Source organism: Schistocerca cancellata, chromosome 4 (genome assembly GCF_023864275.1).
Source record: "Schistocerca cancellata isolate TAMUIC-IGC-003103 chromosome 4, iqSchCanc2.1, whole genome shotgun sequence".
NCBI lineage: Eukaryota > Metazoa > Arthropoda > Insecta > Orthoptera > Acrididae > Schistocerca > Schistocerca cancellata.
Window position 1 is genome coordinate 735,937,181 of NC_064629.1, and position 26,426 is coordinate 735,963,606.

The 26,426-nt window shown below is 42.3% G+C and overlaps 1 protein-coding gene across 1 annotated transcript in view; it reads right to left on the bottom strand.

Annotated features, from left to right (window-relative positions):
- LOC126183842 (glucose-6-phosphatase catalytic subunit 1) overlaps window positions 1–26,426 on the bottom strand; it is a 138,848-nt gene that overhangs the window by 50,402 nt on the left and 62,020 nt on the right. Inside the window, exon 3 of the mRNA XM_049926102.1 lies at window positions 18,056–18,247. Coding sequence (XP_049782059.1) covers window positions 18,056–18,247 — 192 coding nt within the window. The remainder of the gene's footprint in view (window positions 1–18,055; window positions 18,248–26,426) is intronic.

The following is a 26,426-nucleotide window of genomic DNA, read 5'->3' on the forward strand; positions in this document are numbered from 1 at the left end:
TAAATATAGAGATACACTCAATACAGAGCCCTGCAGGATCCTGGATATGGGGAGGCTATGGCAGGCACCAACTTGGACATGGAAAGTACAAAGCAACAGGAAATTCTGGATAAAAATCTGAAGCGGGTCTCAGAAACCCCACTCGTATAATGTGGCAAGGATATGATGTCGCGAGGTGGTGTCATACGCTTTTCGTAAATCAAAAAAGACAGCAACCAGGCGTTGGCATCCAGAAAAGGCTGTTCGGATGGCTGACTTGAGAGACACAAGATTATCAGTGGTAGAGCAACCCTGGCGGAAGCCGCCCTGACATAGAGCCAGTACGCCACGTGACTCCAGGACCCGACCCAACCCAACTGCAAACACACCATACATTCCAGCAGCTTACAAAGAGCATTGGTGAGGCTGATGGGCCAATAGCTATGAAAATCAAGCTGGTTTTCAATGGGTATAAGCACTGGAATGATGGTGCTCTCCTGCCATTGCGATGGAAAGAAGCCATCGCACCAGATCCAGTTGAAGACGATGAGGAGATGTCGCTTGTAGTCAGATGAGAATGTTTCATCATCTGACTGTGTATCCAATCTGGCCCAGGAGGAGTGTCGGGGCAATGTGCAAGGGCACTGAGGAGCTCCCACTCTATAAATGGGGTGTTATAGGGTTCACTGTGGTGTGTAGCGAACGAGAGGATGTTCCTTTCCAACTGCCGTTTGAGGGTGTGAAAGGCTGTTCTCTCATGCAGAGGCTTGAGCAAAGTGCTCAGCAATTGCGTCCGCATCGGTAGACAACACGCCATTGATGTTAATGCCAGGGACACATGTTGGGTTTTGCTACCCAAAAAGACATCTGATCTGCATCCAGACGTGGGAAGGTGATGTATGGCATCCTAACAGTCAAGACGTATCTCTCCTAACACTACTGCTTCCATCTTTTGATAAGCTGGCGAATGCGGGCACAAAGCCGCTTAAAGGCTATGAGGGGCTCCAGGGAAGGGTGCCGCTCTAGAGCTTGCTGACTCTCCTTAATTGTCTCAGTGACTTCTGGCAACCACCAAGAGACTGCCTTTCACCAGGGGCACCCTAAAGAGTGAGGATCACGTTTTCCGCCGCGTTAACCATTGTTGTAGTCACCTGCTCAACCATCACATAAGTGTTATCATGTGGGGAAGAGTTAGTGGTGACCACAGAGGTGAAAGTTCTCAGTCTGCCTTGTTTGAAGCCCATCTGGCCAAGCATCCATGGGCCTATTGCCGGGGTGCTGACAGGAAGATAGGAAAATGGTCACTACCACACAGGTTGCCATGTGCTCTCCAGTGGATAGATGGGAGAAGTCCTGGGCTGCAAATGGATAAATCAATGGCCGAATAACTACCACGAGCCACATTGAAATGTGTGGTGGCCCCAGTATATAAGAGGCAGAGGTTAAACTAAGGCCTAAGGCAGTAAAATTTTGACATCTCTGTCTTAACCAGTAAGCACGATGCCACCCCACAAGGGGTTATGGGCATTAAAATATCCCAAAAGTAGGAAAGGTTTAGGGAGTTGATCAATCAGTGGAACTAATACATTCAGGAATACTGCACCATCTGGAGGAAGATATACATTGCAGACAGTTATTTCCTGCATCATCCATTCTGACAGCCACAGCTTCAAAAGGGGTTTGAAGGGGCACAGGTTCACTACAGACCGAGTTTAGAACATAAATGCAAACTCCACCTGACACTCGATTATAGTCACTACCGTTCCTGTAATATCCCTTATAGCTGCGGAGGGCAGGGTCCGCATTGCCAGGAACCATGTTTCCTGGAGGGCAACGCAGAAAGGAGGTGTAAGGCTTAACAGTTGCTGTAGCTCAGCCAGGCAGTGTAAAAAACCACCACAGTTCCACTGGAGGATGACATCATGAGACTGGGAAGGCATGGAACATTCAATGAGGCAGTTAACGCCACAGGGTCACATGCTGCCACTGACTTATTCCCTGAGCTGTCTATATCCATTCTGTCTAAGTGTCCAGTGAGATCCAGGCCCTCAGCAGATGCCAGAATCGCATCCCCAGACACAGAGCTTCTAGGTAGTAGTGTGGGTACCACCACAATTTCCTCGGTCTTAGGGGTCATTTTTTTAGACTTTTCTCACTACTCCTTGGGTTTCTCTGGCTGGGAGGGCTTCACTGATTCAGTCTCTGGGAGTGAGGAGGATCGTGACGCCCTACGACTAGCTGTTTTTGGGCACTTCAGCCACCAGTGGGCATCATCTTTCCCACTAGCAGAAATCTGGGAAGGGAGTGACCCAAGGGATCCCTTTCTGGCAAAAAGGAGCTGAAGAAGACTTTCACTTCTCTGGCTGGGAAATGGGGACTGGTGTCCCCAATGGTTGGGGGGGGGGGGGGGGGGGTGCAGGGTGCAGTGCTCCCGAGGTAGGTGGTGAGGGAGGACCAGGGGTGAATTCCCCCCCCCCCCCCCCCCCACCACCACCACCACCACCACCACCACCACCACCAACAACAACAACAACAACACCACCACCACCATCATCAAGGGAGCAGGCGTAGCCTTCTGGCTCTGAGAGCCGACTGGAATTTGCGGAACTGATAGAGCTAAAACTGTTCTCGTAGTGGTGGCAAACGAGGTGGTCATAGCCACAGGATGTAGCCGCTCATACTTTCTCTTAGCCTCAGTGTATGGCAGGTGGCCCAGGGTCTTGTATTCCATGATTTTCCTCTCTTTCTGTAAAATCCTGCAGTCCAGCGAGCAAGGTGAATGATGCTCTCCGCAGTTGACACAGATGGAAGGAAGGTGGGGCACATGGAGTATTGGGATGTGATGGACATCCACAATATTGACATGTGATGCTGGAAGTACAGTGGGAAGACATATGGCTAAACTTCCAGCACTTAAAGCAACGCATCGGGGGAGGGATATATGGTTTGACATCACAGTGGTAGACCATCACCTTGACCTTCTTGGGTAAGGTGTCACCCAAGAAGGCCACGATGGAGGCACCAGTGGCAATCTGATTATCCCTCGGACCCCGATGGATGTGCCGCATGAAATGAACGCCTCGCCACTCTAAATTGGCACGCAGCTTGTCATCAGACTGCAAAAGAAGGTCCCTGTGGAATATAATACCCTGGACCATATTTAAACTCTTATGTGGCATGATGGTAACAGAAACATCCCACAACTTGTTACAAGCGAGTAAAGCCCGTGACTGGGCAGAGGACGCTGTTTTTATCAAGACTGATCCAAAGCACATTTTGGACAAGCCCTCCAGCTCCCCAAACTTCTCCTCTAAATGCCCTACAAACAACTGTGGCTTCTTAGAAACAAAGGAGTCCCCATTAGAGCTTGTACATATGAGGTACCGGGGTGAATAAGGTTTGCTGTCTTCCTTAGCCTGGTGTTCCTTCCATGGTGTGGCCAGGGAGGGGAATGATTTAGGGTCGTACTTTCTCGTATTGTACTGAGACATGGAATGCTTAGAGACTGTTGGTGTCTGATTACCAGCAAGTGATGACATGGTACGATTCATCGTGCATCATCCGCCCTGATGCCACTCACTCCAACCAGGGGCCCTCTCCACGGGCGCTACCCAGCCGCAGCAAAAACCACCTGGCAGGATGACTTTTGCCGATAGTTCCGATGCCCCAGGGTGACAGGCATCTAGTCCTTGGCATACATGGGTAGTTAACAATGAAGGCATCAGCAGAGTGATCCCTGTGTAGTCAAGGGGCTACAACCAACAGGGTACATGGCGGCCCCACCACAACGGACTGGCTACCGTGCTGGATAAGAGGTGCAAAAAAGTCAATGGTCACCGTCGGTGCAGAAAGCGACACTGCACAGTGCATGGTGTAAAATGCACCCAGAAAGGTGTCCTCGCCCAAGAGATAGTAGGCTAAAGATCTCAAGGCACAATGGACATGATGCACCATGTAAGGCACCCTTCACCAATTGGCTCGCTCTTCTGGAATATTTTGAAAATGGAGGTCAAACTCTACAGGAGACCATCACATAAAGGCTGAAACATGTGAGACTCCTGTTAGACACCTCTTACGACAGGCAGGAATACCTCGGGCCTATTCTGATCCCCGGACCTGCAGGAGGCATGACAACAGGCTTACATAAAATGTCATGCTTCAAGCCACACCGAAGGAAATATTTTCAGCCGGTGGCACCACAGACATACCAGCTGCACTTAAGAAATAACATTGTGAGCTGTAAATATCATTTCAGAGTGAGAGAAAGATGAGGATACAGGAGAGTTACTGGAAGGGGTACATCTACATCACGAAGAACCTATAGCAGGTCTAGGACACAAATTTACAACAACAGCTCGCCCCTCAACTCAGCTTCTGAAAATCAGTGCATTATTAGAGTCAATACCATGGCAAGAACACTTAAACATTATGCCAAGTCAGGGACGCATGGTGTTGAAGGGGAAATTGATTAAAACTCGGATGCAGACAGGAGTAGAGGATAGATAGGACAGGCACGTCCCAGTGGAAGTGGAGAGATAACAGTATTGGCAGAAACAGAAACAGCCAATTTTATTTGCCGATTGTGGGTGAGCAGAGTTATCTGCAGTAGCTCAGAATAGTAGATGGAGTTCTAACTGGGTAGCTGAGGACTCCATGCTGCATCATGACTGCAGCCACAGCTAGTACTGACAGCTTCTTTTGGTAGATGGAACAGTGCAGTTAGTCACTGTCTGTATGTAAAGGCTTGGTTTTTTGTGGGTATAACTTGTTTAGAGCAAATGTAGACTAGGTTGTAGATATTCTCCGAGTAAAATCAGAAGTTGTTTGTCATTCAGTAGGAATTCAAATTCTTACCTTTTGTAATAATGGAATTTTAATGACACAGTGAAGTCGAAATTCCCTGTCACTTTGGCCAACCAATGATTTCCCTTTCTCTACAAACTATGTTGCCCAATCCCAAGCAACAAACTTGTTTAGGATACAACAGGACCTTAAACCATTATCTTCCTTCCTTCTTTCTTGACTCATTCTGGTATGTACTCTTTTAGCCTTTTTAAAGGGTCTGGTAACCACCAGCTATCACCTGGCCTTCAGGCACCGGATGATGTCTCCATCAGTGGACATGGTGGCTGAGTGACAGTGCACGATAACTGTGCATTCAGTGCCTAAGCCAGACAAACACCTGCTGGCACTCACCCTCATTCAGCTCTGGCCCTGGGCATGACTCACTTAGTAACTGAACTTTGTTACAATTTTCTTGCCACGAGGCATCCTGAACTTTACACTTGTATTATTTTCTCTTGTAGTTGTGAACTGAAAATATACTTATCCAAGCAGTGATGATGTGTTTTCATTTTGTTAGTTACTTCATAACTGCTGACAAAGATGAGATTTTTTTGTGTCTGCTTTGAAACCACAGACCCTGTGCCCAAGGCTAGCTCATCAGGAGCGTCGATGGAAGTCATGCTGCAGCAATTTCCCCAACAACAGTTAGAGTGACAGAAACATCAGGAGGCCCTGTTGTCTGTGTTTCTCTCCCACCAGTCATCTGTGAATCCACCACTGTTTCCACTGTATGATGAGTTGGCAGAGGAGTGGGAGGCCTAGTGTGGTTAAGGCCTTTTTATTGTTGTGATTTCACCTAGTATGTACCACCTTTGGTGCAAACTGGCCCCATTCATGGAACCTGTGTCTCCGTCCTTTGGCGAGATGTGTGTTTTAGTCTCTACCTACTTTCAATGTTACTGCCATGCATGTCACTGCTTCCCATGTGGAGTTTTATCAATGTTGTAAATGGCCACACCAGTCCTATCATGCATGGGCAGCTGAACTGGGGGGACTCAGTAGGAAATGCTGTTTTGGGTCTCCTGTACATAAGGACTTGTATCCGGAGTGATGATTCAGAACACAATTATTTGCAAGGCTTTTGATAAGGAAGTGTGCAGAATGTTTTACAATTTGAAGACCCGTCTTTGGATGACTTTTTAAAAATAACACAATTCTTTGAAGTTTCCTGGGCCATGAGCTGGGGCTTAGATTTTGGAGGCAAGGTAGTGGCCTTCATCTCCAACCTGGAAGTGGAATCCCACTTAGCCAAAGTAGTAAATGTGACAACCATAGAGAGCACTTTCCAGTCTGGTCACATTAACAAAGAAAGCAATCTCTGCCTTCTGACCGGCACATGTTTCTGTTGTGCAGAGACTGTTTTTGAAAACATGTCAGAGATGATTGCCCCAATGGCAGGACACAGCTGGATGGAAGGCATGTTGGATGGAAGGACATCTCATGACTGTATGTTGTGCTTGGGATAGATGACATGTGCAATGTCAGGACCAGCTGGACATTGATGCGATTTTGTAGAAATCCTCCAAGCTGGGAGTGTCCCTCAGAAACTGTTCATCACACTCACTTTGTGTGACAGACAAGGTCAGCTATAGCTGTGCCCTGGCATCCCTGTTAACCTATCAGGCAGATGTCCACCTGGGAGTACCTCCCCGACAGTCCACAGCTCGCCGCCTGGTGGTATATAACAAGTGAAATATTCTGCTTAATGGACAAACCATAATTGTGGCATCATACAAACAGGTTGTCCACCATGTTATAACTTCAAGTTGAACAAATATATTGCAAGGAAGACGCAATACATGAAAGTCACAGATCAAGTAAACAGAGTAAGACGTGTGTACACTTTAACAGTCAAATCATAACTGAGTCCAAGTCTAGCAGCCACTGGCTGGCTGGCTGCTTAGGCTGGCAGAGAGCGCTGCATGTAGAGGACGCGCGTAACTGCGTGGCGGCACTTTGAAAGATCGGCGAGTCACAACACACCACCTTACCTTTCTGGTGGATCACAGCATGGGCAAAGCGATCCTTTTTGGCCTCGACACTTTCTCAACTTTAGGATTTGTCATCAAAGACTCTGCCAACCAGTTTTGGAACAAATCCTGTTTCAAGAATTGGATGACCTCAATAAGGAATACTCTGAAATTTTCTCCGAGGGCCTTGGCAAGGCTAGGAACTTAGTGTCTCACCTCACTTTAAGGGCGTCGGTATACCCTGCTTCTTCCATGTGCTGTCTGTGCCCCTTGCATTGAGGGATGCCGTGAAATTTAATTAGACAGCCCGTGTCAGTGACTGAGGGTGTGATACCATTAGTTATCATAAAAATGCCAGCAGGAGAACTGCACCTGTGTTGAGATTTTAAGGTCACCATCAATTCTCAGTCAGAGGTCGATTCGTGTCCCATTTCAAAACCTGACAATTTTTCTCAGCAATAGTGGGTGGACAACATTTTTTAAAATTCCATCTTCCTGAAGCTTATTTACAGCTACCTCTGGACAAAGAATCACAGAAAGTCCTCTTAGTCAACATATTGCACAATTTGTATAGTTTAAAATGTTTAGCTTTTGGGGTGGCCAGTCATTTTTCAACGATTCCTTGAACAGCTGCTGCAGGATGTTCCTGAGTGCATAAATGGTAATGGGATCGTCAATTGCAGAACACTTGGAAAACTTGTGGTGGCTGTTTCACATTCTCCAGTCAGTGGGCCTCAAATGTAACCTCGAGAAATCAGTATCCTTTCAACCATTGGTGGAATAACTATGGCATGGTATCTCCTGCAAAGGTATTCAAACCACACAGAAGTTGGTCAAGGCTATCCTCAATGTTTCCCCACCCCCAGAAATCTAAAGGAGCTCCAATATTTTTGGTAAGCTCACATATTATGGCATGTTCATCCTAGGTGTGGTGTTGATTGCACATCCACTAAACAATCTATAGAAGAAGGGCATCCCTCTCGTTAGTCAGAAGCACGCAGTCGGGCTTTCAGGACTCCAACACAGGCCCCTGTATCTGCCCCCTGTCTTGCCATGTTGGTAGTGGTGATGGACAGCTCTGACCAGAGCCTGGCTCAGAGATGCACATGGCTCAGAACATCTGATCATTTTTGCTCTAAAGACACTCAATGCCACACAAAAGAGAGAAATCACAATTCAAAAAGAAGGCTGTTGCAATTATCTTTGTGCTAAAGAAATTCCGTGTTTTCCTCTACATAATGAAGTTTCACATCACAAATCATAAGCCATTGCTCTCACTCTTCAGTCCATCAGCGAAGCTCCCTGTGGAAATTGCCCACAGCCTTTACTGCTGGGCAATTTTCTCAGCAGGTATCATTATGAAATTCACTTCTGCAATACAACATGGATGCCCCTTTCCCATCTCCCAATGGGACCTGATCTGGAGTTGACCAAGATGAGATTTTGTGTTTCCACTTTGATAAAGATATTCAGCAGGTGGTGGATGCATTTCCTAACATGGCACCTCATGTGGCAGCAGTGGTGGTGAAAGATATCATTTTACAACAGGTAAGGCAGTACATCCAACAATCACGTATTCATACTTTTGGTCATGACTCCAACCACTTGTGCCACTACTTTCACCTTCACTACTGGTCCATCCTGGTGGATGGTGTTATCCTGCTCACTACTGATCAGTGATCTCTCCAGGTAGTCCTGTTGGAATCTTTGCACCACACTATACAACAACTCCTACTCAACGGTCACTGAGGCACCTCTTGTACCAAACTTACTCGGCACCATGTTTACTGGCTGGGCAAAGAACAGTAAGTTGAGCATTTTTTGTTCAAAACTGTTCTTAGTGCGAACAGCAGCAGGCAGCACCCCCTTCAGACATTCTCTTCTTAGCTGATGCCCTCCTACCTGTGGGAGTGGGTTCACATTGACTTTGTGGGACCATTCACAGATATGACCTAGCTGATTGTCATCAATGTGTACTCCAACTTTCCAAATGTGGTCAACTGTTGGTCCATAAGTGTAGAAGCTACTATCGCACCATTCTGCAGGATTTTTACTGCATGGCCTCATGCAGGTGTTGGACAGTGAAATGCAGTTCCTTTCCCACGTTTCTAGTGAGTTCTGTTATCTTTCACCCCCCAACAAAATAGAGAGGCCAAAATGCTCACGCACAAGTTCAAGATACAGGGATGTGGCAAAAGTTTCTCCAGATGAGATCTTACTTTTTTTTCCTTTTCTTTAAATTCATACAGGTCATCACCAATAGGAGAGAAGAGCCCAGTGGAACTCTTCCATGGCCATCAAGCCTGCAAGCTTCTCCACTTCACGCTACAATCACCTGGGGTCCTGTCTGTGATGACATCTTCTCATTTCTGGCTGGGTACCCGCATGTGGGTGAAGGAGTTACGATGTCAGGACACTGATTGCAGTAGTCACCCAGCAGCTGTGGGGCCACGGTGCGTTCATTTTGGGCATGTGGGACTTGATGCTGACATACCATAAAAGTCAGCTGTGCCTGCAGGATGGAACCCAGCCACCCTGTCCTCTGGACCTTCCGGTGGTTGCCCACTGCGACAATGGCACCAACCTTCGTCCCTCCCCTGTCAGACCCTCTGCCCCCTTCTCTCCTCGTAGGCCACTCAAAATGGACCAGCTGTTGGTTGACGATCAAGCTGTGGTACTGGCCACATCGGCAGTACCCCTTCCATGTCGGGATCCAACAGAGACGAGGAGTGGCCTCCACTCCCTGTGTCAAAGGTGCAGTGATGTCCACCACACAGCGAGCCTGGAATCTCCCCTCTGTATGCTTCTGTCAGAGCCGATCGGGAGCAGGTCAAGCAGGAGAGGCCATCTGATATCCTCGATGATGTCGGCCTGGTTCAAGGCACTGCTGAGATGTTTGGCCGAGCATGGGTCACCACACTGACATGCAACTTGTTGCTTTCCCCGTAAATGAAGGGATTTGGTAACCAAACAACCACCTAGGCGTCAGGCACTGCTTGACAGCTTTGTCAGCAGCTGCTAAGAGATGACACGGCAGCTGAACAACAGCGCACGACTGTGCAGGTGCATTCAGCACTCCCTGGCATGCGTGCCTATGTAGGGAAGTGCCAGCTGGTGCACACCCTTATTCTCCTCTGGCCCCACCCGTGACTCACTTTGCATCTGAAATGTGTTGTGGTTTTCTTGCCACATGGCACCATGAACTTTGTACTCATATTATTTTTCTTGCACACCTGTCAAAGCAGTGATGGTGTGTTTTTATGTTGTGAGCGACAACAGGAGCCATTTCTTGTAGCATCAGTTACTAGGGTTTGTTGAGAATTTCTTAGATGCATTCACACTGCTGAAATAATATCACAATGAATGGCACAGCTCTTCTTTGTTGTCTTAATATTTTCTTGGTAAGCATACCCAATTAGTTGATGAAAATTTTAAAGTCTATGTATGATAAACATCAAAAGAAACTTCAATGAAAAATTGCCTAAATTCTAGAGTTCAAGAGAGAGGTGGCTATTTGGATGGCATGAGCCACAATTTTTGGTGTTCTATGGGGCCTACCGCTACTTTCCTAGTATGAATTGTGGCCAATGGTTATGTGGTTGTTATAAATGAGAAGAGTACTGTAGACAGTCCTAACAAAAACACCAATATCCAATGCTCAATCTGACAATACACAACACCAGTTCTGTGAGATTTCATCTGGATAATATGTAATCCAACTTCAGAACTTACACAGGTCTGCATAATCATCTGACTAACATTATCATGCATACATATGTGGTAAGTTTTAGAACAGAGAATACAATGGACATATCTTCTCTCATGATCATTAATGGCAGAAAGAGTTGCACAATATCACAAATAGTACAGTACAGCCCTGGGAAAAATTCACATGCATGCATTCAATCTTCAATCACCCAAAGACATATGAAGAGCTAAAAGTGGTGCAACATTTTATTCATCATTTGAATTCAAGTGCTTTCACTGTGTTAGTAATGAGATGCATATATTGTAAATCACTACTCCCATGAGGCAGTTCAACAATTCACTCTTGCCATTAGTTTTTCTATAGCCTGACATAAGCAGTGACTGGTTGTCTTCATGGACACAGCAAGTTTGTGCTATTTAAAACTATGTACAAAACTGCGCTGGCGCGAATGTCAGGAGCAGATGGGAGGCCTCTTGGGGCTCGTCTGTGGTGAGATCCATTGTCAGTGAAACGCAAGTCGTCTGGAACAAGACAGAGGGGATTGGAGGAGTGAAAGGGTGGGGGTTGGGGATGGTGGTGGGGGTGTGGGGATGGGGGAACTGCTTATTATTGCACAGGACGAAGCCATACAAAACATAGATATGAGCAACACTAAATCAGAGCAAGACAGTAGACTCTTTCTGGGACAAAATAGGAGGAGGAACATCACACAACAGTTGTGTCTTTGACAATGTACAGTTTACTGGCAAGAACAGCAATCAACCATTATTAGTTCCAGTTGTAATGGATCACAAGTCTAACTGTGTTCAAAAATTAGGGACTGGTATCCCTATTAAAAATGATGGTTCTGTAGTTACTTTCCTGCTTAAGTAGGCAGCTAGCTTATTCCCCTGGATTTCTGTATGACTCAAGATCCAAGTTAAATGAGTGAACATATTGTACAGTTGAAACCATAAAGAAAGTCAGGAAGAGAGTGAATGTGATTAGGTGAGAGGGCAGTATCAGTCAATAGCCCACAAACTGCTCATAGCCATGTATTCTTCTTCTTGGAGGGGTCTAGCAACTGCTAACAGTTCCACCATGAATATGAGGCAGGCCTCTAAAAAGAGTGCTGTTCCTGGCCTGGCACACATCAAAACATATCCTGTCTTTTGTGAAGGCATTGCTAATTACACATATAAATTTTTTTTCATGATTTTCTTTAGATTTCTATTCTTTTTCTTTTGTTCATATGGGCATTTCTAATTGTGATTATGTAACATTCTACTGTGGTTTTTAAATTTAAAGATTTAATTGTGATTATTTCGTTTGCCAATGGACAAATATGTTTCTTGCTTTGTACCTGTGGTAAGGTTTGTAAAGTTCTCTTTTGGAATATTATGAATTGTGAAAAATGCAGTCAATAACATTTATAAAGGTTTATGTAATTTACAATAACGATATAACATCTATAGACAGGGGACAGCGATAGTGATATCGAGAGTCGAAAAGGTTGTTGCGTAGTAGGGGGGATGGTGGATGGCGTGTCTGTGAAGCGTGCGTGGGAAAAATAGTACTGTGTTTCATGAAAAGCATACGTAATTGTATGGACAGTGATACCGAACTATCAGATTGTTAATTCTCTTTACCACTGTGGTATGTAATGCCATTGCCAGCAAACTTTAAGAGCAAATAAACCAGACTGTGAAAGTGCCACTAACATTACTTTGTTGTGGCCGACACGAATTGTGCTTTTATGCGAATGAACTTTGCTGGTATTGGTTTTGGGTGGTGGAACTGTTGTATATCACATTCTATCAAGCTGTGAAAGTGAAGACTAATTAACTGTGCAATATAAATGGCTTTCAGTGACGTTGTCGAAATTTGAAATGCGAGAACAGTGGACATTGTTTACGGTGTGCTTCACACACAAGAACAATTCTACGAACTGTGTATTTGTGGCCAAGATTATATGAATGTGACGAACCGTGTAATTATGGACGATAGCGTCACGGACAGTGCATAAAGTGTAAAAATGAGTGATGTCTACGTCATGTACTTTGAAAGAGAGGACATGTCAACAACATTCGTATACTGGCATCTTGTGGTTTGTTAATCACCACGGGGTTAATGATACAGCTGTGCCGGAACTTTATTTGCGTTCGCCGGAGTAGATTAACCAGCGGAACTGTCTGTATCCTGCTCTCATCATCGTAACCCGCCGACATCATGCTGCCTAACGCAATGCTTCGTATGCAACAAAAAGTTAAGGGATTTCGCCAAACGCTATCCCCTGACCTAGAAACTTTCTTTCTCTATTAAAAGTATAAGAATTACAGACTCTATTTAATTAAATTCTTTGTTTAGCTTGTTTGCTTTCTGCTAACGAAAATAAAATTACAATCAGTGAATTAAAAGTTGCCTGGTAGTCATTGTTGAAACACCAGTAAATATAAACTTCTTCCTCTCACTACAACTAATTCTTCTTGCATGTCAAAATTATTGTAGTTATTTTATGTATTGTTATAAGACTAGATATATGACAGTGACTAATAAGAGTATTTTTTCGCGAAATATGGCTTCGCGCGAAAATTACGGCGACCGCCATAATTGCTTGCGTCCTGACCAATAACGTAAAAGCTGCTATTCCCATATTGGTGCTTTTCCTGACGTGAGCGGGAATTATAAATGTCAGCTGCCAAATCACGTAGTGACTGTTTACCCAGTAATAAAAGTTTTTGATATTGTATTGCTACGAGTCATAGTATTAAGGGACACTGGTTATACTCAAAAGTGGGTAGATGTTTGGTGAAACCCCCCCCAGTGTTCATTCGATTGTTAACAGTATTGTGTGTGATTCACGAAATTTTGTCACTTGTTCTAATTCCTTTCAGATATTGTCTTAGATGTCTTTGAAGTTCCAGAGAATATATACACAATTTTGTCGGTTCAGGTTAATTTCAGAGCAGTTTCTTGTGAATATTAGAGTTTTCAGTTCATAAACAAAGTGGGATCATGACCAATTGAGAAGTACAACAAAGAGTGTGGTTTTCCAACTAGAATTTTGGATGACTTCACAGTTCAGATTGTGATAATTATTTTTCCTGTGGGTTGAGGTCATCACACTTTTCTACTTCTTTAGAGCCATCAGTTTAATTAATCTCATCCTTTTAGAAGGAAGGAAGATTAGGGTTTAATGTCTCATTGACATCGAGATTATCAGAGTCTGAGCACAAGTTCTGATTGTTTCAAGGCCATGGAAGGAAATCGTGCAAGCCCTTTGAAAGGAATCATTCAAGGATTTACCTAGAGTGATCTAGAAAAACCACAGAAAACCTAAATCAGGATGGCCAGACATGGATTTGGACCCAGAATGCAAGTCCAGTGTGCTAACCACTGTGCCACCTCGCTCAGTCAGCATCTTGGTTTTCCCATAGGACTAACAGGAAGCTATTTTGGAAAACAGTAAGGGCAACAGAAATTCTAGGACCTTGGGATAGAACCATGACCTGGATAAACACCAGGAGTGATCAACTGGGGTCACCCCATAGATGGGAAGTATGAAAAACTTCCAAATGCCTTCTGATTTAGAAGCCAACCCTGTTGTCAGGAGATCGGCACTTCTGGGAGGGGGAGAAAGAATCTGATAATTTTAATGGGTAAGGAATTGTTAGGTAGTAGTTGCATAACTGAGTAGCAATAAGCAGCTTCTTTGCCACTGGCCAGTGTCAAGTCATGACTGGGGGAGTGGGGAGGGTGACATGGATTCAGTCAAAATATTTTGGGATGGACCACCAGACCTGAGCAGGAACTTGAGGTTACGCTGGACTATTGCCTTCCTACTTCCGCTTGAAAATGACATGGCCAACCATGGCTCAGCAACATGCAGAGAGTCCCCTTAGCCTGAATTATAGTCACCAGATCATGATGGGTAGCTCATTTCATCTGACAACTGTAGAAACTCGTTCCCTACTTCATTCAGCACAAGAGCAGAAACACCTTCCCATTTTCTACATCCACAACACAATTTGCAACTGCAAAAAACTAAAACACTGCAGATGTTTGAGTGTTCTCAACAGTTTCACCTTCCAGTTCTACACTGAAAGTCAACTATGCTGGACTAGGCAAGGCTTTAATTTTCCTCACCCACTCTTTTCAGTAGTACAACACACTAGTGATCAAATCTCACCCAAAATCAACATCATATTTTGCCTCTCTCATTTCTTATGTCCCTCCAACCATGACTGTTCTCCCAAACCCACAAACCAGTGCTTGATAACTTTACAGGAATTCTTTACTTTAAAATTTCCTTCTCTTCTTTCTCAAGGCCACATATTTTGTGACTTATGTAAGAGTGATCATGAGAGGCCTCAATACAGATCCTCCACACAGACAAAGGCTATGGCTGTTGAGGTTAATAGTAATGATTGCGTAGCACAAAATCTCCTCCAATGGGTGCACATACCAACCGTGAAGCTTCTTAGAGGCATATTTCAGAAGTATGGCATAAACTCAAATTCAAAGATCTGTTCGCACCTCCATACCATGCCTCACAACTGTAAATACACAAACCCAGCTACCCCAGATACTCAGCTGTGACTGATTACTATGCTCCTGCTGAAAGTATTTTGGACTTAGTTGATTAACATCTCCAGCCCATTGTCTACCATCTACACTAAAGTAACAAACCACTTGCTCCAGTGCCTGTCCGCAGCTGCTACACCATTACCATGAGGCATCCTTGTTGCCACAATTAATGCCATATCCTTATACGTTAACATTTTCCCATTCCCATAGCCATACTGCTATCAAATACTATCTTTCCCAATGGCATGCAATCCTCAAATATACATAATTCCTCATACATATAACAGATATATCCTCACCCACAACTGTGTCTCTTTCAAAGTTTGATATACAAGCACCAAGAAAACTCCTTCAACACTCCACAAAATTATTAAAATTTTGCATGAGTAAGACACATTACTGATACTTCTGTCATTTGGATTCAGGGCCAATATACACTGTCTTTATTCCTCTACATTCTTAACACCATCTATCTAGTCCATTTCATTTGATGTCATTCAACTAAGCAAGCCACATTCCTGGATGAAAATCCAGGTGAAAAACCTGTGCCATGCATGCACACAGCACATTCTATCCAATCCTGCCAGTGATATACTCACTCCCATCTGAGGCAGAGTCACCTGTAATATAAGTCACCCAAATATCAACTTCAAGGTAACTATGGTATAGCTTTTTATTTGGGAATGGCCACTACCAAATGTCCACTACAGCTCTACATATTAGTCTACAATAACTGCTTCGCAACCAATGGACACCCTGCCACCCTGTTTCCCAGTCTTCAGCATGTAATGATTTAGGCCATTCTTCATGGATGCTGTAATTTTCATAAACAGTGTATCTGTAATTTACTAGTATATCTTTTTATACTTATTTAACACAGAAAAATTATGAGTAATTACAAATGTCATACTGAAAGTTATCAAAATTTTATTCTCAGGCTGTGTGTGTTTGCAACTGATTTTGCTACATACAGCAGATGATCCCAAATAAGCACAATGGGAGAAAGACTCATGGCAACTTACTTTGTAAAATTCTGTGTCAGTTTTTAGCAGCATTTTGATGGCAGATCTTCACTACCAATTGCGGACTGTGTATTTTGAGGGCACAAGGATTGGTGTCAGTTAAAACAGTTTAACAATGGAAATATAGACATTAGAGATCATAATGGCACAGGTTGTTGTTCCTCCACTAAAATGGGCAAAACCTGGAATGAGTGAATGAACCTTTCAAGGTAAACACACACCACTAAGGGAAATTGCATATTCCTTCAAGCTGCATATACAGTTGTTCAAAGGCTGATTGTAGAGATGAGATATAATACCCAGTGTAGCCTTTGATTGCCAGAGTTGGTTGGTTGGTTTTGGGGAAAGAGACCAAACAGCGAGGTCATCGGTCTCATCGGATTAGGGAAGGAAGTCGGCCGTGCCCTTTCAGAGGAACCATCCCGGAATTTGCCTGGAGCGATTTAGGGAAATCACAGAAAACCTAAATCAGGATGGCCGGACGCGGGATTGAACCGTCGTCCTCCCGAATGCGAGTCCAGTGTGCTAACCACTGCGCCACCTCGCTCGGTGTTGCCAACAGTTGCTGACACATTTCACAAGAGGAAGACTCAGCATCTATGAGTTTGGAAATTCTTGTACATTCTCCCAACAATACAGATGTGGCGCCTTCCAGTAAACATTTGCTTGGGTTTCTGAAGGACAAAGGTTGAACAGAATAGTTCAGGAGCAATCAGGTGGTACTTGAGGTTTATCAACCTACATGTAGCTCAAAAAAAGTTCTACAAAAGAACCAAATGTATCTTTGGGATAGCATTTGCTTTGCTGATATGCCTAGTGTTTAACTAGGCTCACATGTTTAATGTTTTTTCTGGGCAGTTCTCAGCTAAGATGCCTGAAGTCTACCTATTACTCTTCGACACACAGTGGACAGAGCACATAGTGCACAGAGCCACGGATATAGGCCATCTGCTTTAACCAGCGGTTTTCAATATAGCTACTATTTGTGAGACACTGTATGTACCCTCTGAGCACTTTCCATGTTCTAAATTATTACATGAGCTGTTCAGCAACTGTAGGCATGCTGTTTCTGATACCACATTTCTTGGCTTCATCAACTTTTAACCAAACTATCACCTTCTAGCCCAACATAGCCCATGGTCTATGCTGCAGATAAGTGTCACCAGAACCTTAATCCTGAATACAAGCCACTGCCATTATGGCAGTGGTCAAAGCCAATGGTCAGCATCACTAACAGAATTGACACCACAAGCACATAAATGGGGACACATTTCTTCACAACACTGTCAACTGGTCTGTGTCAGACATTGCTGAACCATCTCAAAGTGAAATCTACACACCAACTGAAATTATACACAATCTCTTCAGTATATGGGGATGAAAACACACACTAATTTAATAGTCAAAAACATACTTAATGTGAAGCAAGATCCTCTAAAAATATGGCGGCAGGAGATTTTATGGGGGAAGTGTTGCTATGTAGTAGAAGGATTCATGGAGGATGTAGTGTTAATTTGAGCAAAATGTTAATTAGTATTGAATTTTTCCTTCTATAACAAAATTGTATCATTATTAAAAATGATTTTGATTATGTACTTTATGAGAGTAACAAAACACAATTCACAATGCATTGCCATTGATTTCCTGATGTGGTCATCCAGTGGATAACATCCGAACTTACACATACATCATTAGCCATTACTGATCCCAGATATTTTAATTTTCTTACACTTGGCAAATTTGTTTACATCAGCCAAGTATTTTCATAAAGTGAATAATATATAACAGAAATGAGGGTGTTTTACATGAAACAAATTTTAGCCCTTATACACAAACTAACTTTCTGCAAGGCCTATGTCAATTTAAAATTTTGTTGCATGATTTCTTGTTTTTCAAAGAAGGAAAGATGTCTTTCACTATGATTTAGTATTAACTAGGAAATAAATTATACAAACACAGCAAACCTTTTTCCTGTACTTGGCAACAGTACAGTATTAATAAACCAACACAGGAAGATATACAGCACAGCTGTAGTGCCCATGACATGTCCTGATGGGGAACCTGGGCCAGTTTCGCATGTCATGTGTGTTTGTTGTAGCATTATGTGCGACTGCTGTTCCCGCACCCACCAATATGGGCGATGCTCCATAAACAGCCTGAAATCACAAAAATGATTTAATACATCATCCACATTTACCAACTACTGTCTTATACACAATTGTCCAAGATTTGTCTTTCACTGTGTGTGGTTTTTTTCTGGTTTCACTTTCACCAGAAGTGAAATAACACAAATAACAATGTTATTAGTCAGGACATACAGAAATGTGAATTTCAAAATACAGAGGGATGCTGTAAGTAAAACTAGCATGAAAAATATTTTAAGCCTGAAACTATCTGAAATTAAATGTGTTACCCTAGTTCATTAATAGGAGGATTGTACTTTACAAAAAGATGACAGAAATGGCCACCCCTGATAGCAATGCAGCACTGAGGCTATTTATCAAACTTTAAGACACACACCACAGCTCTGCCTGAGGGTTGGCAGCAATAGGATCTCAGTGTTATGCTGTAGCTCTTCCAGTTTATACTGTTTATTGAGCACATCTGATTAAAACTCCTCTCACAGGTAAAAATCATTTGGAGACCAGGAGACATTCCTGCTTTTGCTGGAAACCCTCTCCTCACTGAGATGTTTGTTGTAGCTGTATCCTGCTTAAGATAGTCATACATTAATTCATTTTTTGTTAGTTCATCGACAAATTTATCAAAAAGATTCTGTTTTCACAAAACATTGAAAAAACTTTCTGGGCCAGTTTTATTTTGGCCATCCTATATAACAACCATGAACATAAAATAATGGTTACAGACCAACAATAAATGTCTTTCTATGCATTAATATTCATCTTAACTGAAACTATCAAGTTCCTTAATCTTCCACCAAAATTATAAGATCAAAGGAGCAGTTAAGTATGAGATACTATACAACTGTTGCTGTTTTGTAGATTGACAAAGACTCACATCATAAGGTTGGATTCCACCTATTTTATTTGGTTTTGAAATTCTGTGGCTATTAACCCTCAAGTGGGTGTGCCATTTTTCATAGCAAAAGTGGGCACATGGTGCACTTAGAATAGCAGGCTTTATGTTACCACAGTAAACATGCATGAGCAAAATCACAGTTTAATCTTAGTTTAATTAACAAAAATGAAATTAATGTACTGTTTAATAAAACAATAATGAAATAGGCTTTCATTATATCACTCTGTTGGCACAGACAGGTGTTACCGAGACAGTAATGACTCACTCAAGTATATGACAGTGCATTTGCATCAGATCCCAGCCAACCATTTACTTGATTACTAATTACCTTTTACACAACTGCCTCATAGTGGGATTGTGCTGTTAGGTTATAATCTGCATCATTTTCTGGCATGGATCGTAAATTTTTAAATTTTTTCCAATCTAGCTTGCTCTGCATTTTGTATTACTGCTGCTCACTTGGGCTGTGACAAGACAATTTATCACCGTTAGCTGAAGCAATAGGTGTGGGCTCAGAATTGAGAAACAATAATGGAACTGTGCAAAAGCATTTTACTTGCAGTTGGCACACTTTATACACAGGTGCACCTGCTTGAGGGTTAACCCCTTGGCCTACAACACCAAGTAAGGCTTGTGGTAAGGAAGTTGGGCCATAAAGAATAAGCACAAGCCTGCCTCCTGGTACTTCATGTGGTCAACACAAACAAGTTGATCCTGGCTTGTTGTACACCATTTGGGGCAAACAACAACAACATGAGTCGCACTTGTGATTCAATGGTTCTCGATAGTCTTTTCCTTCAGCTACATGTATTCCATTGCATTCACATGTGTTGGTTACAGTTTCCTAAAAGAATTAAACAACCCATATACCTATCCGCCAGTAAAAAGAATATCTAATATTGGTGATAAGTGTGGCATTATTGCAGACCTGATTCCTTAGATCCTGCCAGTAGTGATGGTGATTGTAGTGGTATTGTGTTCCCTGTATGAGAAAGTCCAAGAAGATTACCTTTGAAGATGACACTGACAAAGGCAGTATTAATCATATATCGATTTTGGACAAACAAATTAACAATCCAAAGATCTGGGAGTATATGCACACTCCTGGCACAAGAGCACCAATTTTAGAGAAGTTGGGTGAATGTACAATGTTGGGTGGAAGTACAATGTTTTAGAATGTGGTTTGGGACAGTGTTGTCACAGAAATGAATCGGTACACAGAAAACACAATGATTAATCAAAATACAAGAAAGGAAATTGATGAGACATGAACCCCTGTGGATTGTAATGAAATTAAAATTGCTTTGCATTATGCATAATAATGGTTCATGGGAAAAAAATCAGATGTACTGGTCTAAAAGAGCCATAACAGCATATTTAGAAAAACTATGCTACTGAAAAGATTTGCACAAATCGTTAGGTTTTTCCATTTTGCAAATGATGATATGACTCACAAGATGCATATTTTACATAAAGTCACACCTGCGATAAACTTTTTAATGAAAATTTCAAAGATGTATATGTAATGGAAAAGAACATAACAATAGACAAATCGTTAATGAAATTTAAGGAATGTGCATCTTATAAACAATTTAATCCCTAAAAGAGGGATGCACTTTAAGATTGTAATTTTCTATGAGTGCTCTCAAAACATAATTAATTTAAATGAAGTATTAATTTACAAACTGTTACTGATACAAATAATAAATCATTTTTGTTCATTGATGACTATAATGTTTACATCTCAGACATCTTCAAATTATTGGTTGTTTATTATTTCACAATTCCTTTCATTTTATTGAAATATATATGTCACACAATGCATATATTTTATACAGGTTTGAGAACACAGCTAAACAGCTCAATGGCTCAATGCACAACTGACATCCTTGCTTATTATGGTCTGAACAATTGGGAGATAGTAGGTAGGCCAACAGTTAATGGATTTGCATCTTCTCTCTCAGCTGAGAGACTAGTTTCTCCAGAGGTCTGGGATTCAATCATCAGTCAGTCTTAAAATATTTTTTCTGTCACTTATTGTTGCTTTCATCACTTGCAATAATTAGTTAACGTGCAAAATGACAGGTTGCATCAATTCAGAGCTTACAGTAAATCAAAAGTACCCCATAACTGGCTGCAGAATTTGGTTCACAGATTGGAGCATACTATCTGCAATAGGACCATGCCTAGCAATGAACTACAGTGTTCACGTCAAGCTTCAGGTTTGAAGATAGCTTTACTTAACTATATACAGTTTAAGATGATACCGATTAGTTTATCCAGTGCAAAAAGGTAATGGGGGTGTTTTAGGACTTCCCAACAAAATTCTTTCAGTAACTTGAGCATCATCTTGGCCACATATACAAGGAATGACCAGAAAGTAACATTTTGGGAAAAAATCATAAAAACATTCTTTTTTCCAAACCAAAATTTATTTTTACAAGAAAGAGCATTTCTTAAACTATTTTCCCACATAGTTGTCACCATTGTTCAGACATTTGTACTAGCAGGATACCAACTTTTCCATGCCCTGTTCATAAGAAGATGCCGCCAGTGAAGACAGCCACTGCCGAACATCACTTTTTGTGTTGTCATTGCTGTCAAAGTGCTTTCCTTCAAAACCACACTTCAAGTTCAAGAACAAGTGTTAGTCAGAATGTGAGAGATCAGGGTTGCGGTTAGTCTAACTGCTTCCAACTGAATTGTTGACTAAGGCTTCGAATGACACCACCAGAATGGTAATGAAACAACACAATGCCTTGACTGAGCATTCTATGCCTTTTGTTTTGAATTGCAAGATGAATTACCATACCACATTGATGGTTTCACCTCTGGAAAGGAACTCAACAAGCAGAAAATGTTGCAAAAATGGTGTACGATGTTCAGCATTGGCAGTGTTCACTGTCAGCATATTTCTATGAAGAGCACATAGAAAAGCTGGTTTCCTGCTGTGCAAATGCCTGTAAAATGGTGGCAGCAATGTAGAAAAATAGTCAATGTGCAAGACAATGGTCACAGTAAATTTTCTCAAACTGACAATACAATTATGAAGCGTCCAATGCTTCCCTGTGAAGAAACAGAATAACAGCTCCTTCCACACATCAAGTGGAATTCGTCACACATTCAGCAATGCACAACAGTATTTTTAGAAGTGAAGAAATTGATGTTCAGCTGATAACTACACTTTCAACAGGTACAAATGTCACACAGAATATTGGAAAATACTTTAACTCACTGCTTTATGCTAAAATGCCAGTACAGCAAAAGTTTGCTTTTCATTTCTGTGTGGTTTATAACATATAATAAGGTATAATGCCACTACAAGAGGACTACTTTTCATTTGAATGTATCTTATAATTTACAAAAAATACTATTGGGGATATCATCACAATAATAGCTTCTTCGTGGGTAAATATGGAAAACCAGCATATGAAAAGAGCTGTGCTTTCCTTTTTAAGTCTGTAACTGGATAAAGAAAAATGACAAAGTCAGTGATTTCAGAATTAATATAAAAATGCTAGTTAGGTACTAACAATGCATGGAAGGCCTATTCTAACATTATAAATGGGGAGACAAAAGTCATGAGATACCTCCTAATATTGTGTCACACCACCTATTACCTAACACAGTGCAGCAACTCATTGTGGTATGGAATCAACAAACTGCAGGAATATTCAGCCACGATGCCTTTATAGCTGCGCATAATTGCGAACGTGTTGCTGTCCTCTCCATTATGTCCCATAAATGTTCAATAGCATTCATTCATGTCATACAATCTGGGTGGCCAAATCATTTGCACGAATTGGCCAGAATGTTCTTCACACCAATGGCGATCAAACTGTGGCCTGGTGACATGTTCCATTGTCATGCTATCCATAAACACACCATCATTGTTTGGAAACCGCTGCAAATAGTCTCCAAGTAGCTGAACATAACTACTTCCAGTCAGTTGGTCCAGATGACCCAGTCCTTTCAATCTAAACATAGCTGACACCTTTATAGAGCCACCACCAGCTTGCACAGTGCCTTGTTGACAACTTGGGTCCATGGCTTCATGGGGCCTGTGGTGCACACGAACACTACCACTAGTTCTTACCAACTGAAATTGGAACTCATCTGACCAGGCCATGGTTTTCCAGTCATCTAGGGTCCAACAGATATGGTCATGAACCCAGGAGAGATGATGCAGCCAATGTCATGCTGTTAGCAAAAGGATTCACATTGATTGTCTGCTCCCACAGCACATTAATGCCATATTTCGTCACACAGTCCTAACACACAAATTCACTGTACATCTCACATTGATTTCTGTGATTATTTCACACAGTATTGCTTGTCTGTCAGAACTGACAACTCTATGCAAATGCTGCTGCTCTCGGTCATTAAGTGAAGGCCTTCCGCCACTGTGTTGTTCATGACAAGTAATACCAGAAATTTGGCAGTCTAACCACAGTTTTGGCACTGTGGCTCTCAGAATATTGAATTCCCTAATGATTTCTGAAATGGAGCATATCATGCGTCTAATTCCAACTACCATTCTACATTCACTGCCTGTTAATTCCCATCATGCAGTCTAATCACGTCAGAAACCTTTTCACACGAGTCAGCTGAGTACATATGACAGTTCCACCAATGCATTGCCCTTTTATACCTTGTGTACATGATACTACTGGCATCTGTATGTGTGTATATTGCTATCCCATGACTTTTGTCTCCTCAGTGTATATCATAATATCAGCTGTAGTAATTTACTCCATCAGTCACCAAGGGAAAAGTGAAAGATGAAATGAAGCTGTGGGACAACAGAAAGGAACATAATGGTATATAACAGGCAAATGTGACACAAAATACCAATTGTATGCAGGCAGTAGGACAACCACAGTTTCTTCCAAAAACTGGATAGGTCGTGTTCTACTTGTCTTACTCTTATCAGTTTTTCTTCATTGTTGCAATGTCCCACATACCTTCTTTCCATTCCAGATTCAATTAAATTTCATGCTGCTATCACATTTTAATTTATGCTATTGTCTTTCTCCTGGCATGTCACTTGCATTATTCATCTGGAAATATTGCAGAACAATATCAATCTCTCAATGCTTTGACTTTTTTTACTAGGTCAACTGCAGCTACTTCCTCATGTTTCTTATTTTTCTTTTACAGCGTATCCCCCCCCCCCCCCCTCCCTCCCTCCCCCCGAGTCCACAGACTGCACAGTATTCAGCAAATTTATTTAAAAAGGGCTTTTAAATCTGAAATGTGCTTCCCTTTTCAAGGACTAGAATAAACATTTATTCCATATCTGTTGGACCCTAGATGACTGGAAAACCATGGCCTGGTCAGATGAGTTCCAATTTCAGTTGGTAAGAACTAGTGGTAGTGTTCGTGTGCACCACAGGCCCCACGAAGCCATGGACCCAAGTTGTCAACAAGGCACTGTGCAAGCTGGTGGTGGCTCTATAAAGGTGTCAGCTATGTTTAGATTGAAAGGACTGGGTCATCTGGACCAACTGACTGGAAGTAGTTATGTTCAGCTACTTGGAGACTATTTGCAGCGGTTTCCAAACAACGATGGTGTGTTTATGGATAGCATGACAATGGAACATGTCACCAGGCCACAGTTTGATCGCCATTGGTGTGAAGAACATTCTGGCCAATTCGTGCAAATGATTTGGCCACCCAGATTGTATGACATGAATGAATGCTATTGAACATTTATGGGACATAATGGAGAGGACAGCAACACGTTCGCAATTATGCGCAGCTATAAAGGCATCGTGGCTGAATATTCCTGCAGTTTGTTGATTCCATACCACAATGAGTTGCTGCACTGTGTTAGGTAATAGGTGGTGTGACACAATATTAGGAGGTATCTCATGACTTTTGTCTCCCCATTTATAATGTTAGAATAGGCCTTCCATGCATTGTTAGTACCTAACTAGCATTTTTTGGCTTTATGGCTATTCTCAAGGTGCAAGTAGAAATGGGTTGGAATGGCACAAAATGTCCAACCTGCCTAAATGACATTTCAGCAATGACATGTCGTTTAGGAAGGTTTGACATTTTATGACATTTCAACGTGCACTTGAGAACAGCTATAAAGCTAACAACATTATTGTGTGAAATAAATGTGTATTTAATTTTCTGTCAAAAGGCAGAAATTTCTTTTGAAAAAGTAAAGACAATGTGTGTCAGTCAGTGAGTTTTTACAATGCACTGGGTGGTGTTCCTCATTACAATATTTGGATTGACTTCACATGGGGAAGAATTGTCAGGAAACAGCAAGATGGGCAAAGTGTGATGAGTGCAGCCCAGGCATTTGGTACTGCTCACAAGCAGTGTTACACATGCATGGGGAGCATTCAGAACCACAGGCATTGCTGCTTGATGGAGAGGATGTGTTGACTGTGGTCAAATACAGTAGCAGGTGACTGCTACAAGTGTGCAACAGCCAAGAAGGGACCCAAGTCAAAAAGCAGGTGCAAGTGCATCCACATTAAACAGTACATCTACACACACAATATCAGGCTCCACAGTGGCATGACAACTGCTTGAGTCTCTTTGGCTGACAATTAGGATGTTATGTTCCATAGACACTCTCACATTGGCAGCCCCACTTGAGATGGTGCCAAGAACATAGGAGCTGGACCAACAAGGAGTGAGATTGCACGATTTTCTCAGTTGGAGCAGATTCAGTCTGAGTAGTGATTCTGCACATACCCTCATATGATGAGAGGTGGGAACATATAATGCACCCATTAATTTTCTCAAACAGGATTGTTTTGGTGGTCTACGTATTATGGTATGGGGAGGCATAATGTTGTAAGGGCGTACTGGCCTCCAAATCTACGAGCACAGTACACTCACTGGTCAATGTTATTGTGACAATGTACACCTTCCCCATGTCCATCTTTTCAGGGGCACATTCGGACCCTGCTTCATTTTTATGGATCTTGCCTATATACAGGGTTATTACAAATGACTGAAGCGATTTCACAGCTCTACAATAACTTTATTATTTGAGATATTTTCACAATGCTTTGCACACACATACAAAAACTCAAAAAGTTTTTTCTAGGCATTCACAAATGTTCGAAATGTTCCCCTTTAGTGATTCGGCAGACATCAAGCCGATAATCAAGTTCCTCCCACACTCGGCGCAGCATGTCCCCATCAATGAGTTCGAAAGCATTGTTGATGCGAGCTCGCAGTTCTGGCACGTTTTTTGGTAGAGGAGGTTTAATCACTGGATCTTTCACATAACCCCACAGAAAGAAATCGCATGGGGTTAAGTTGGGA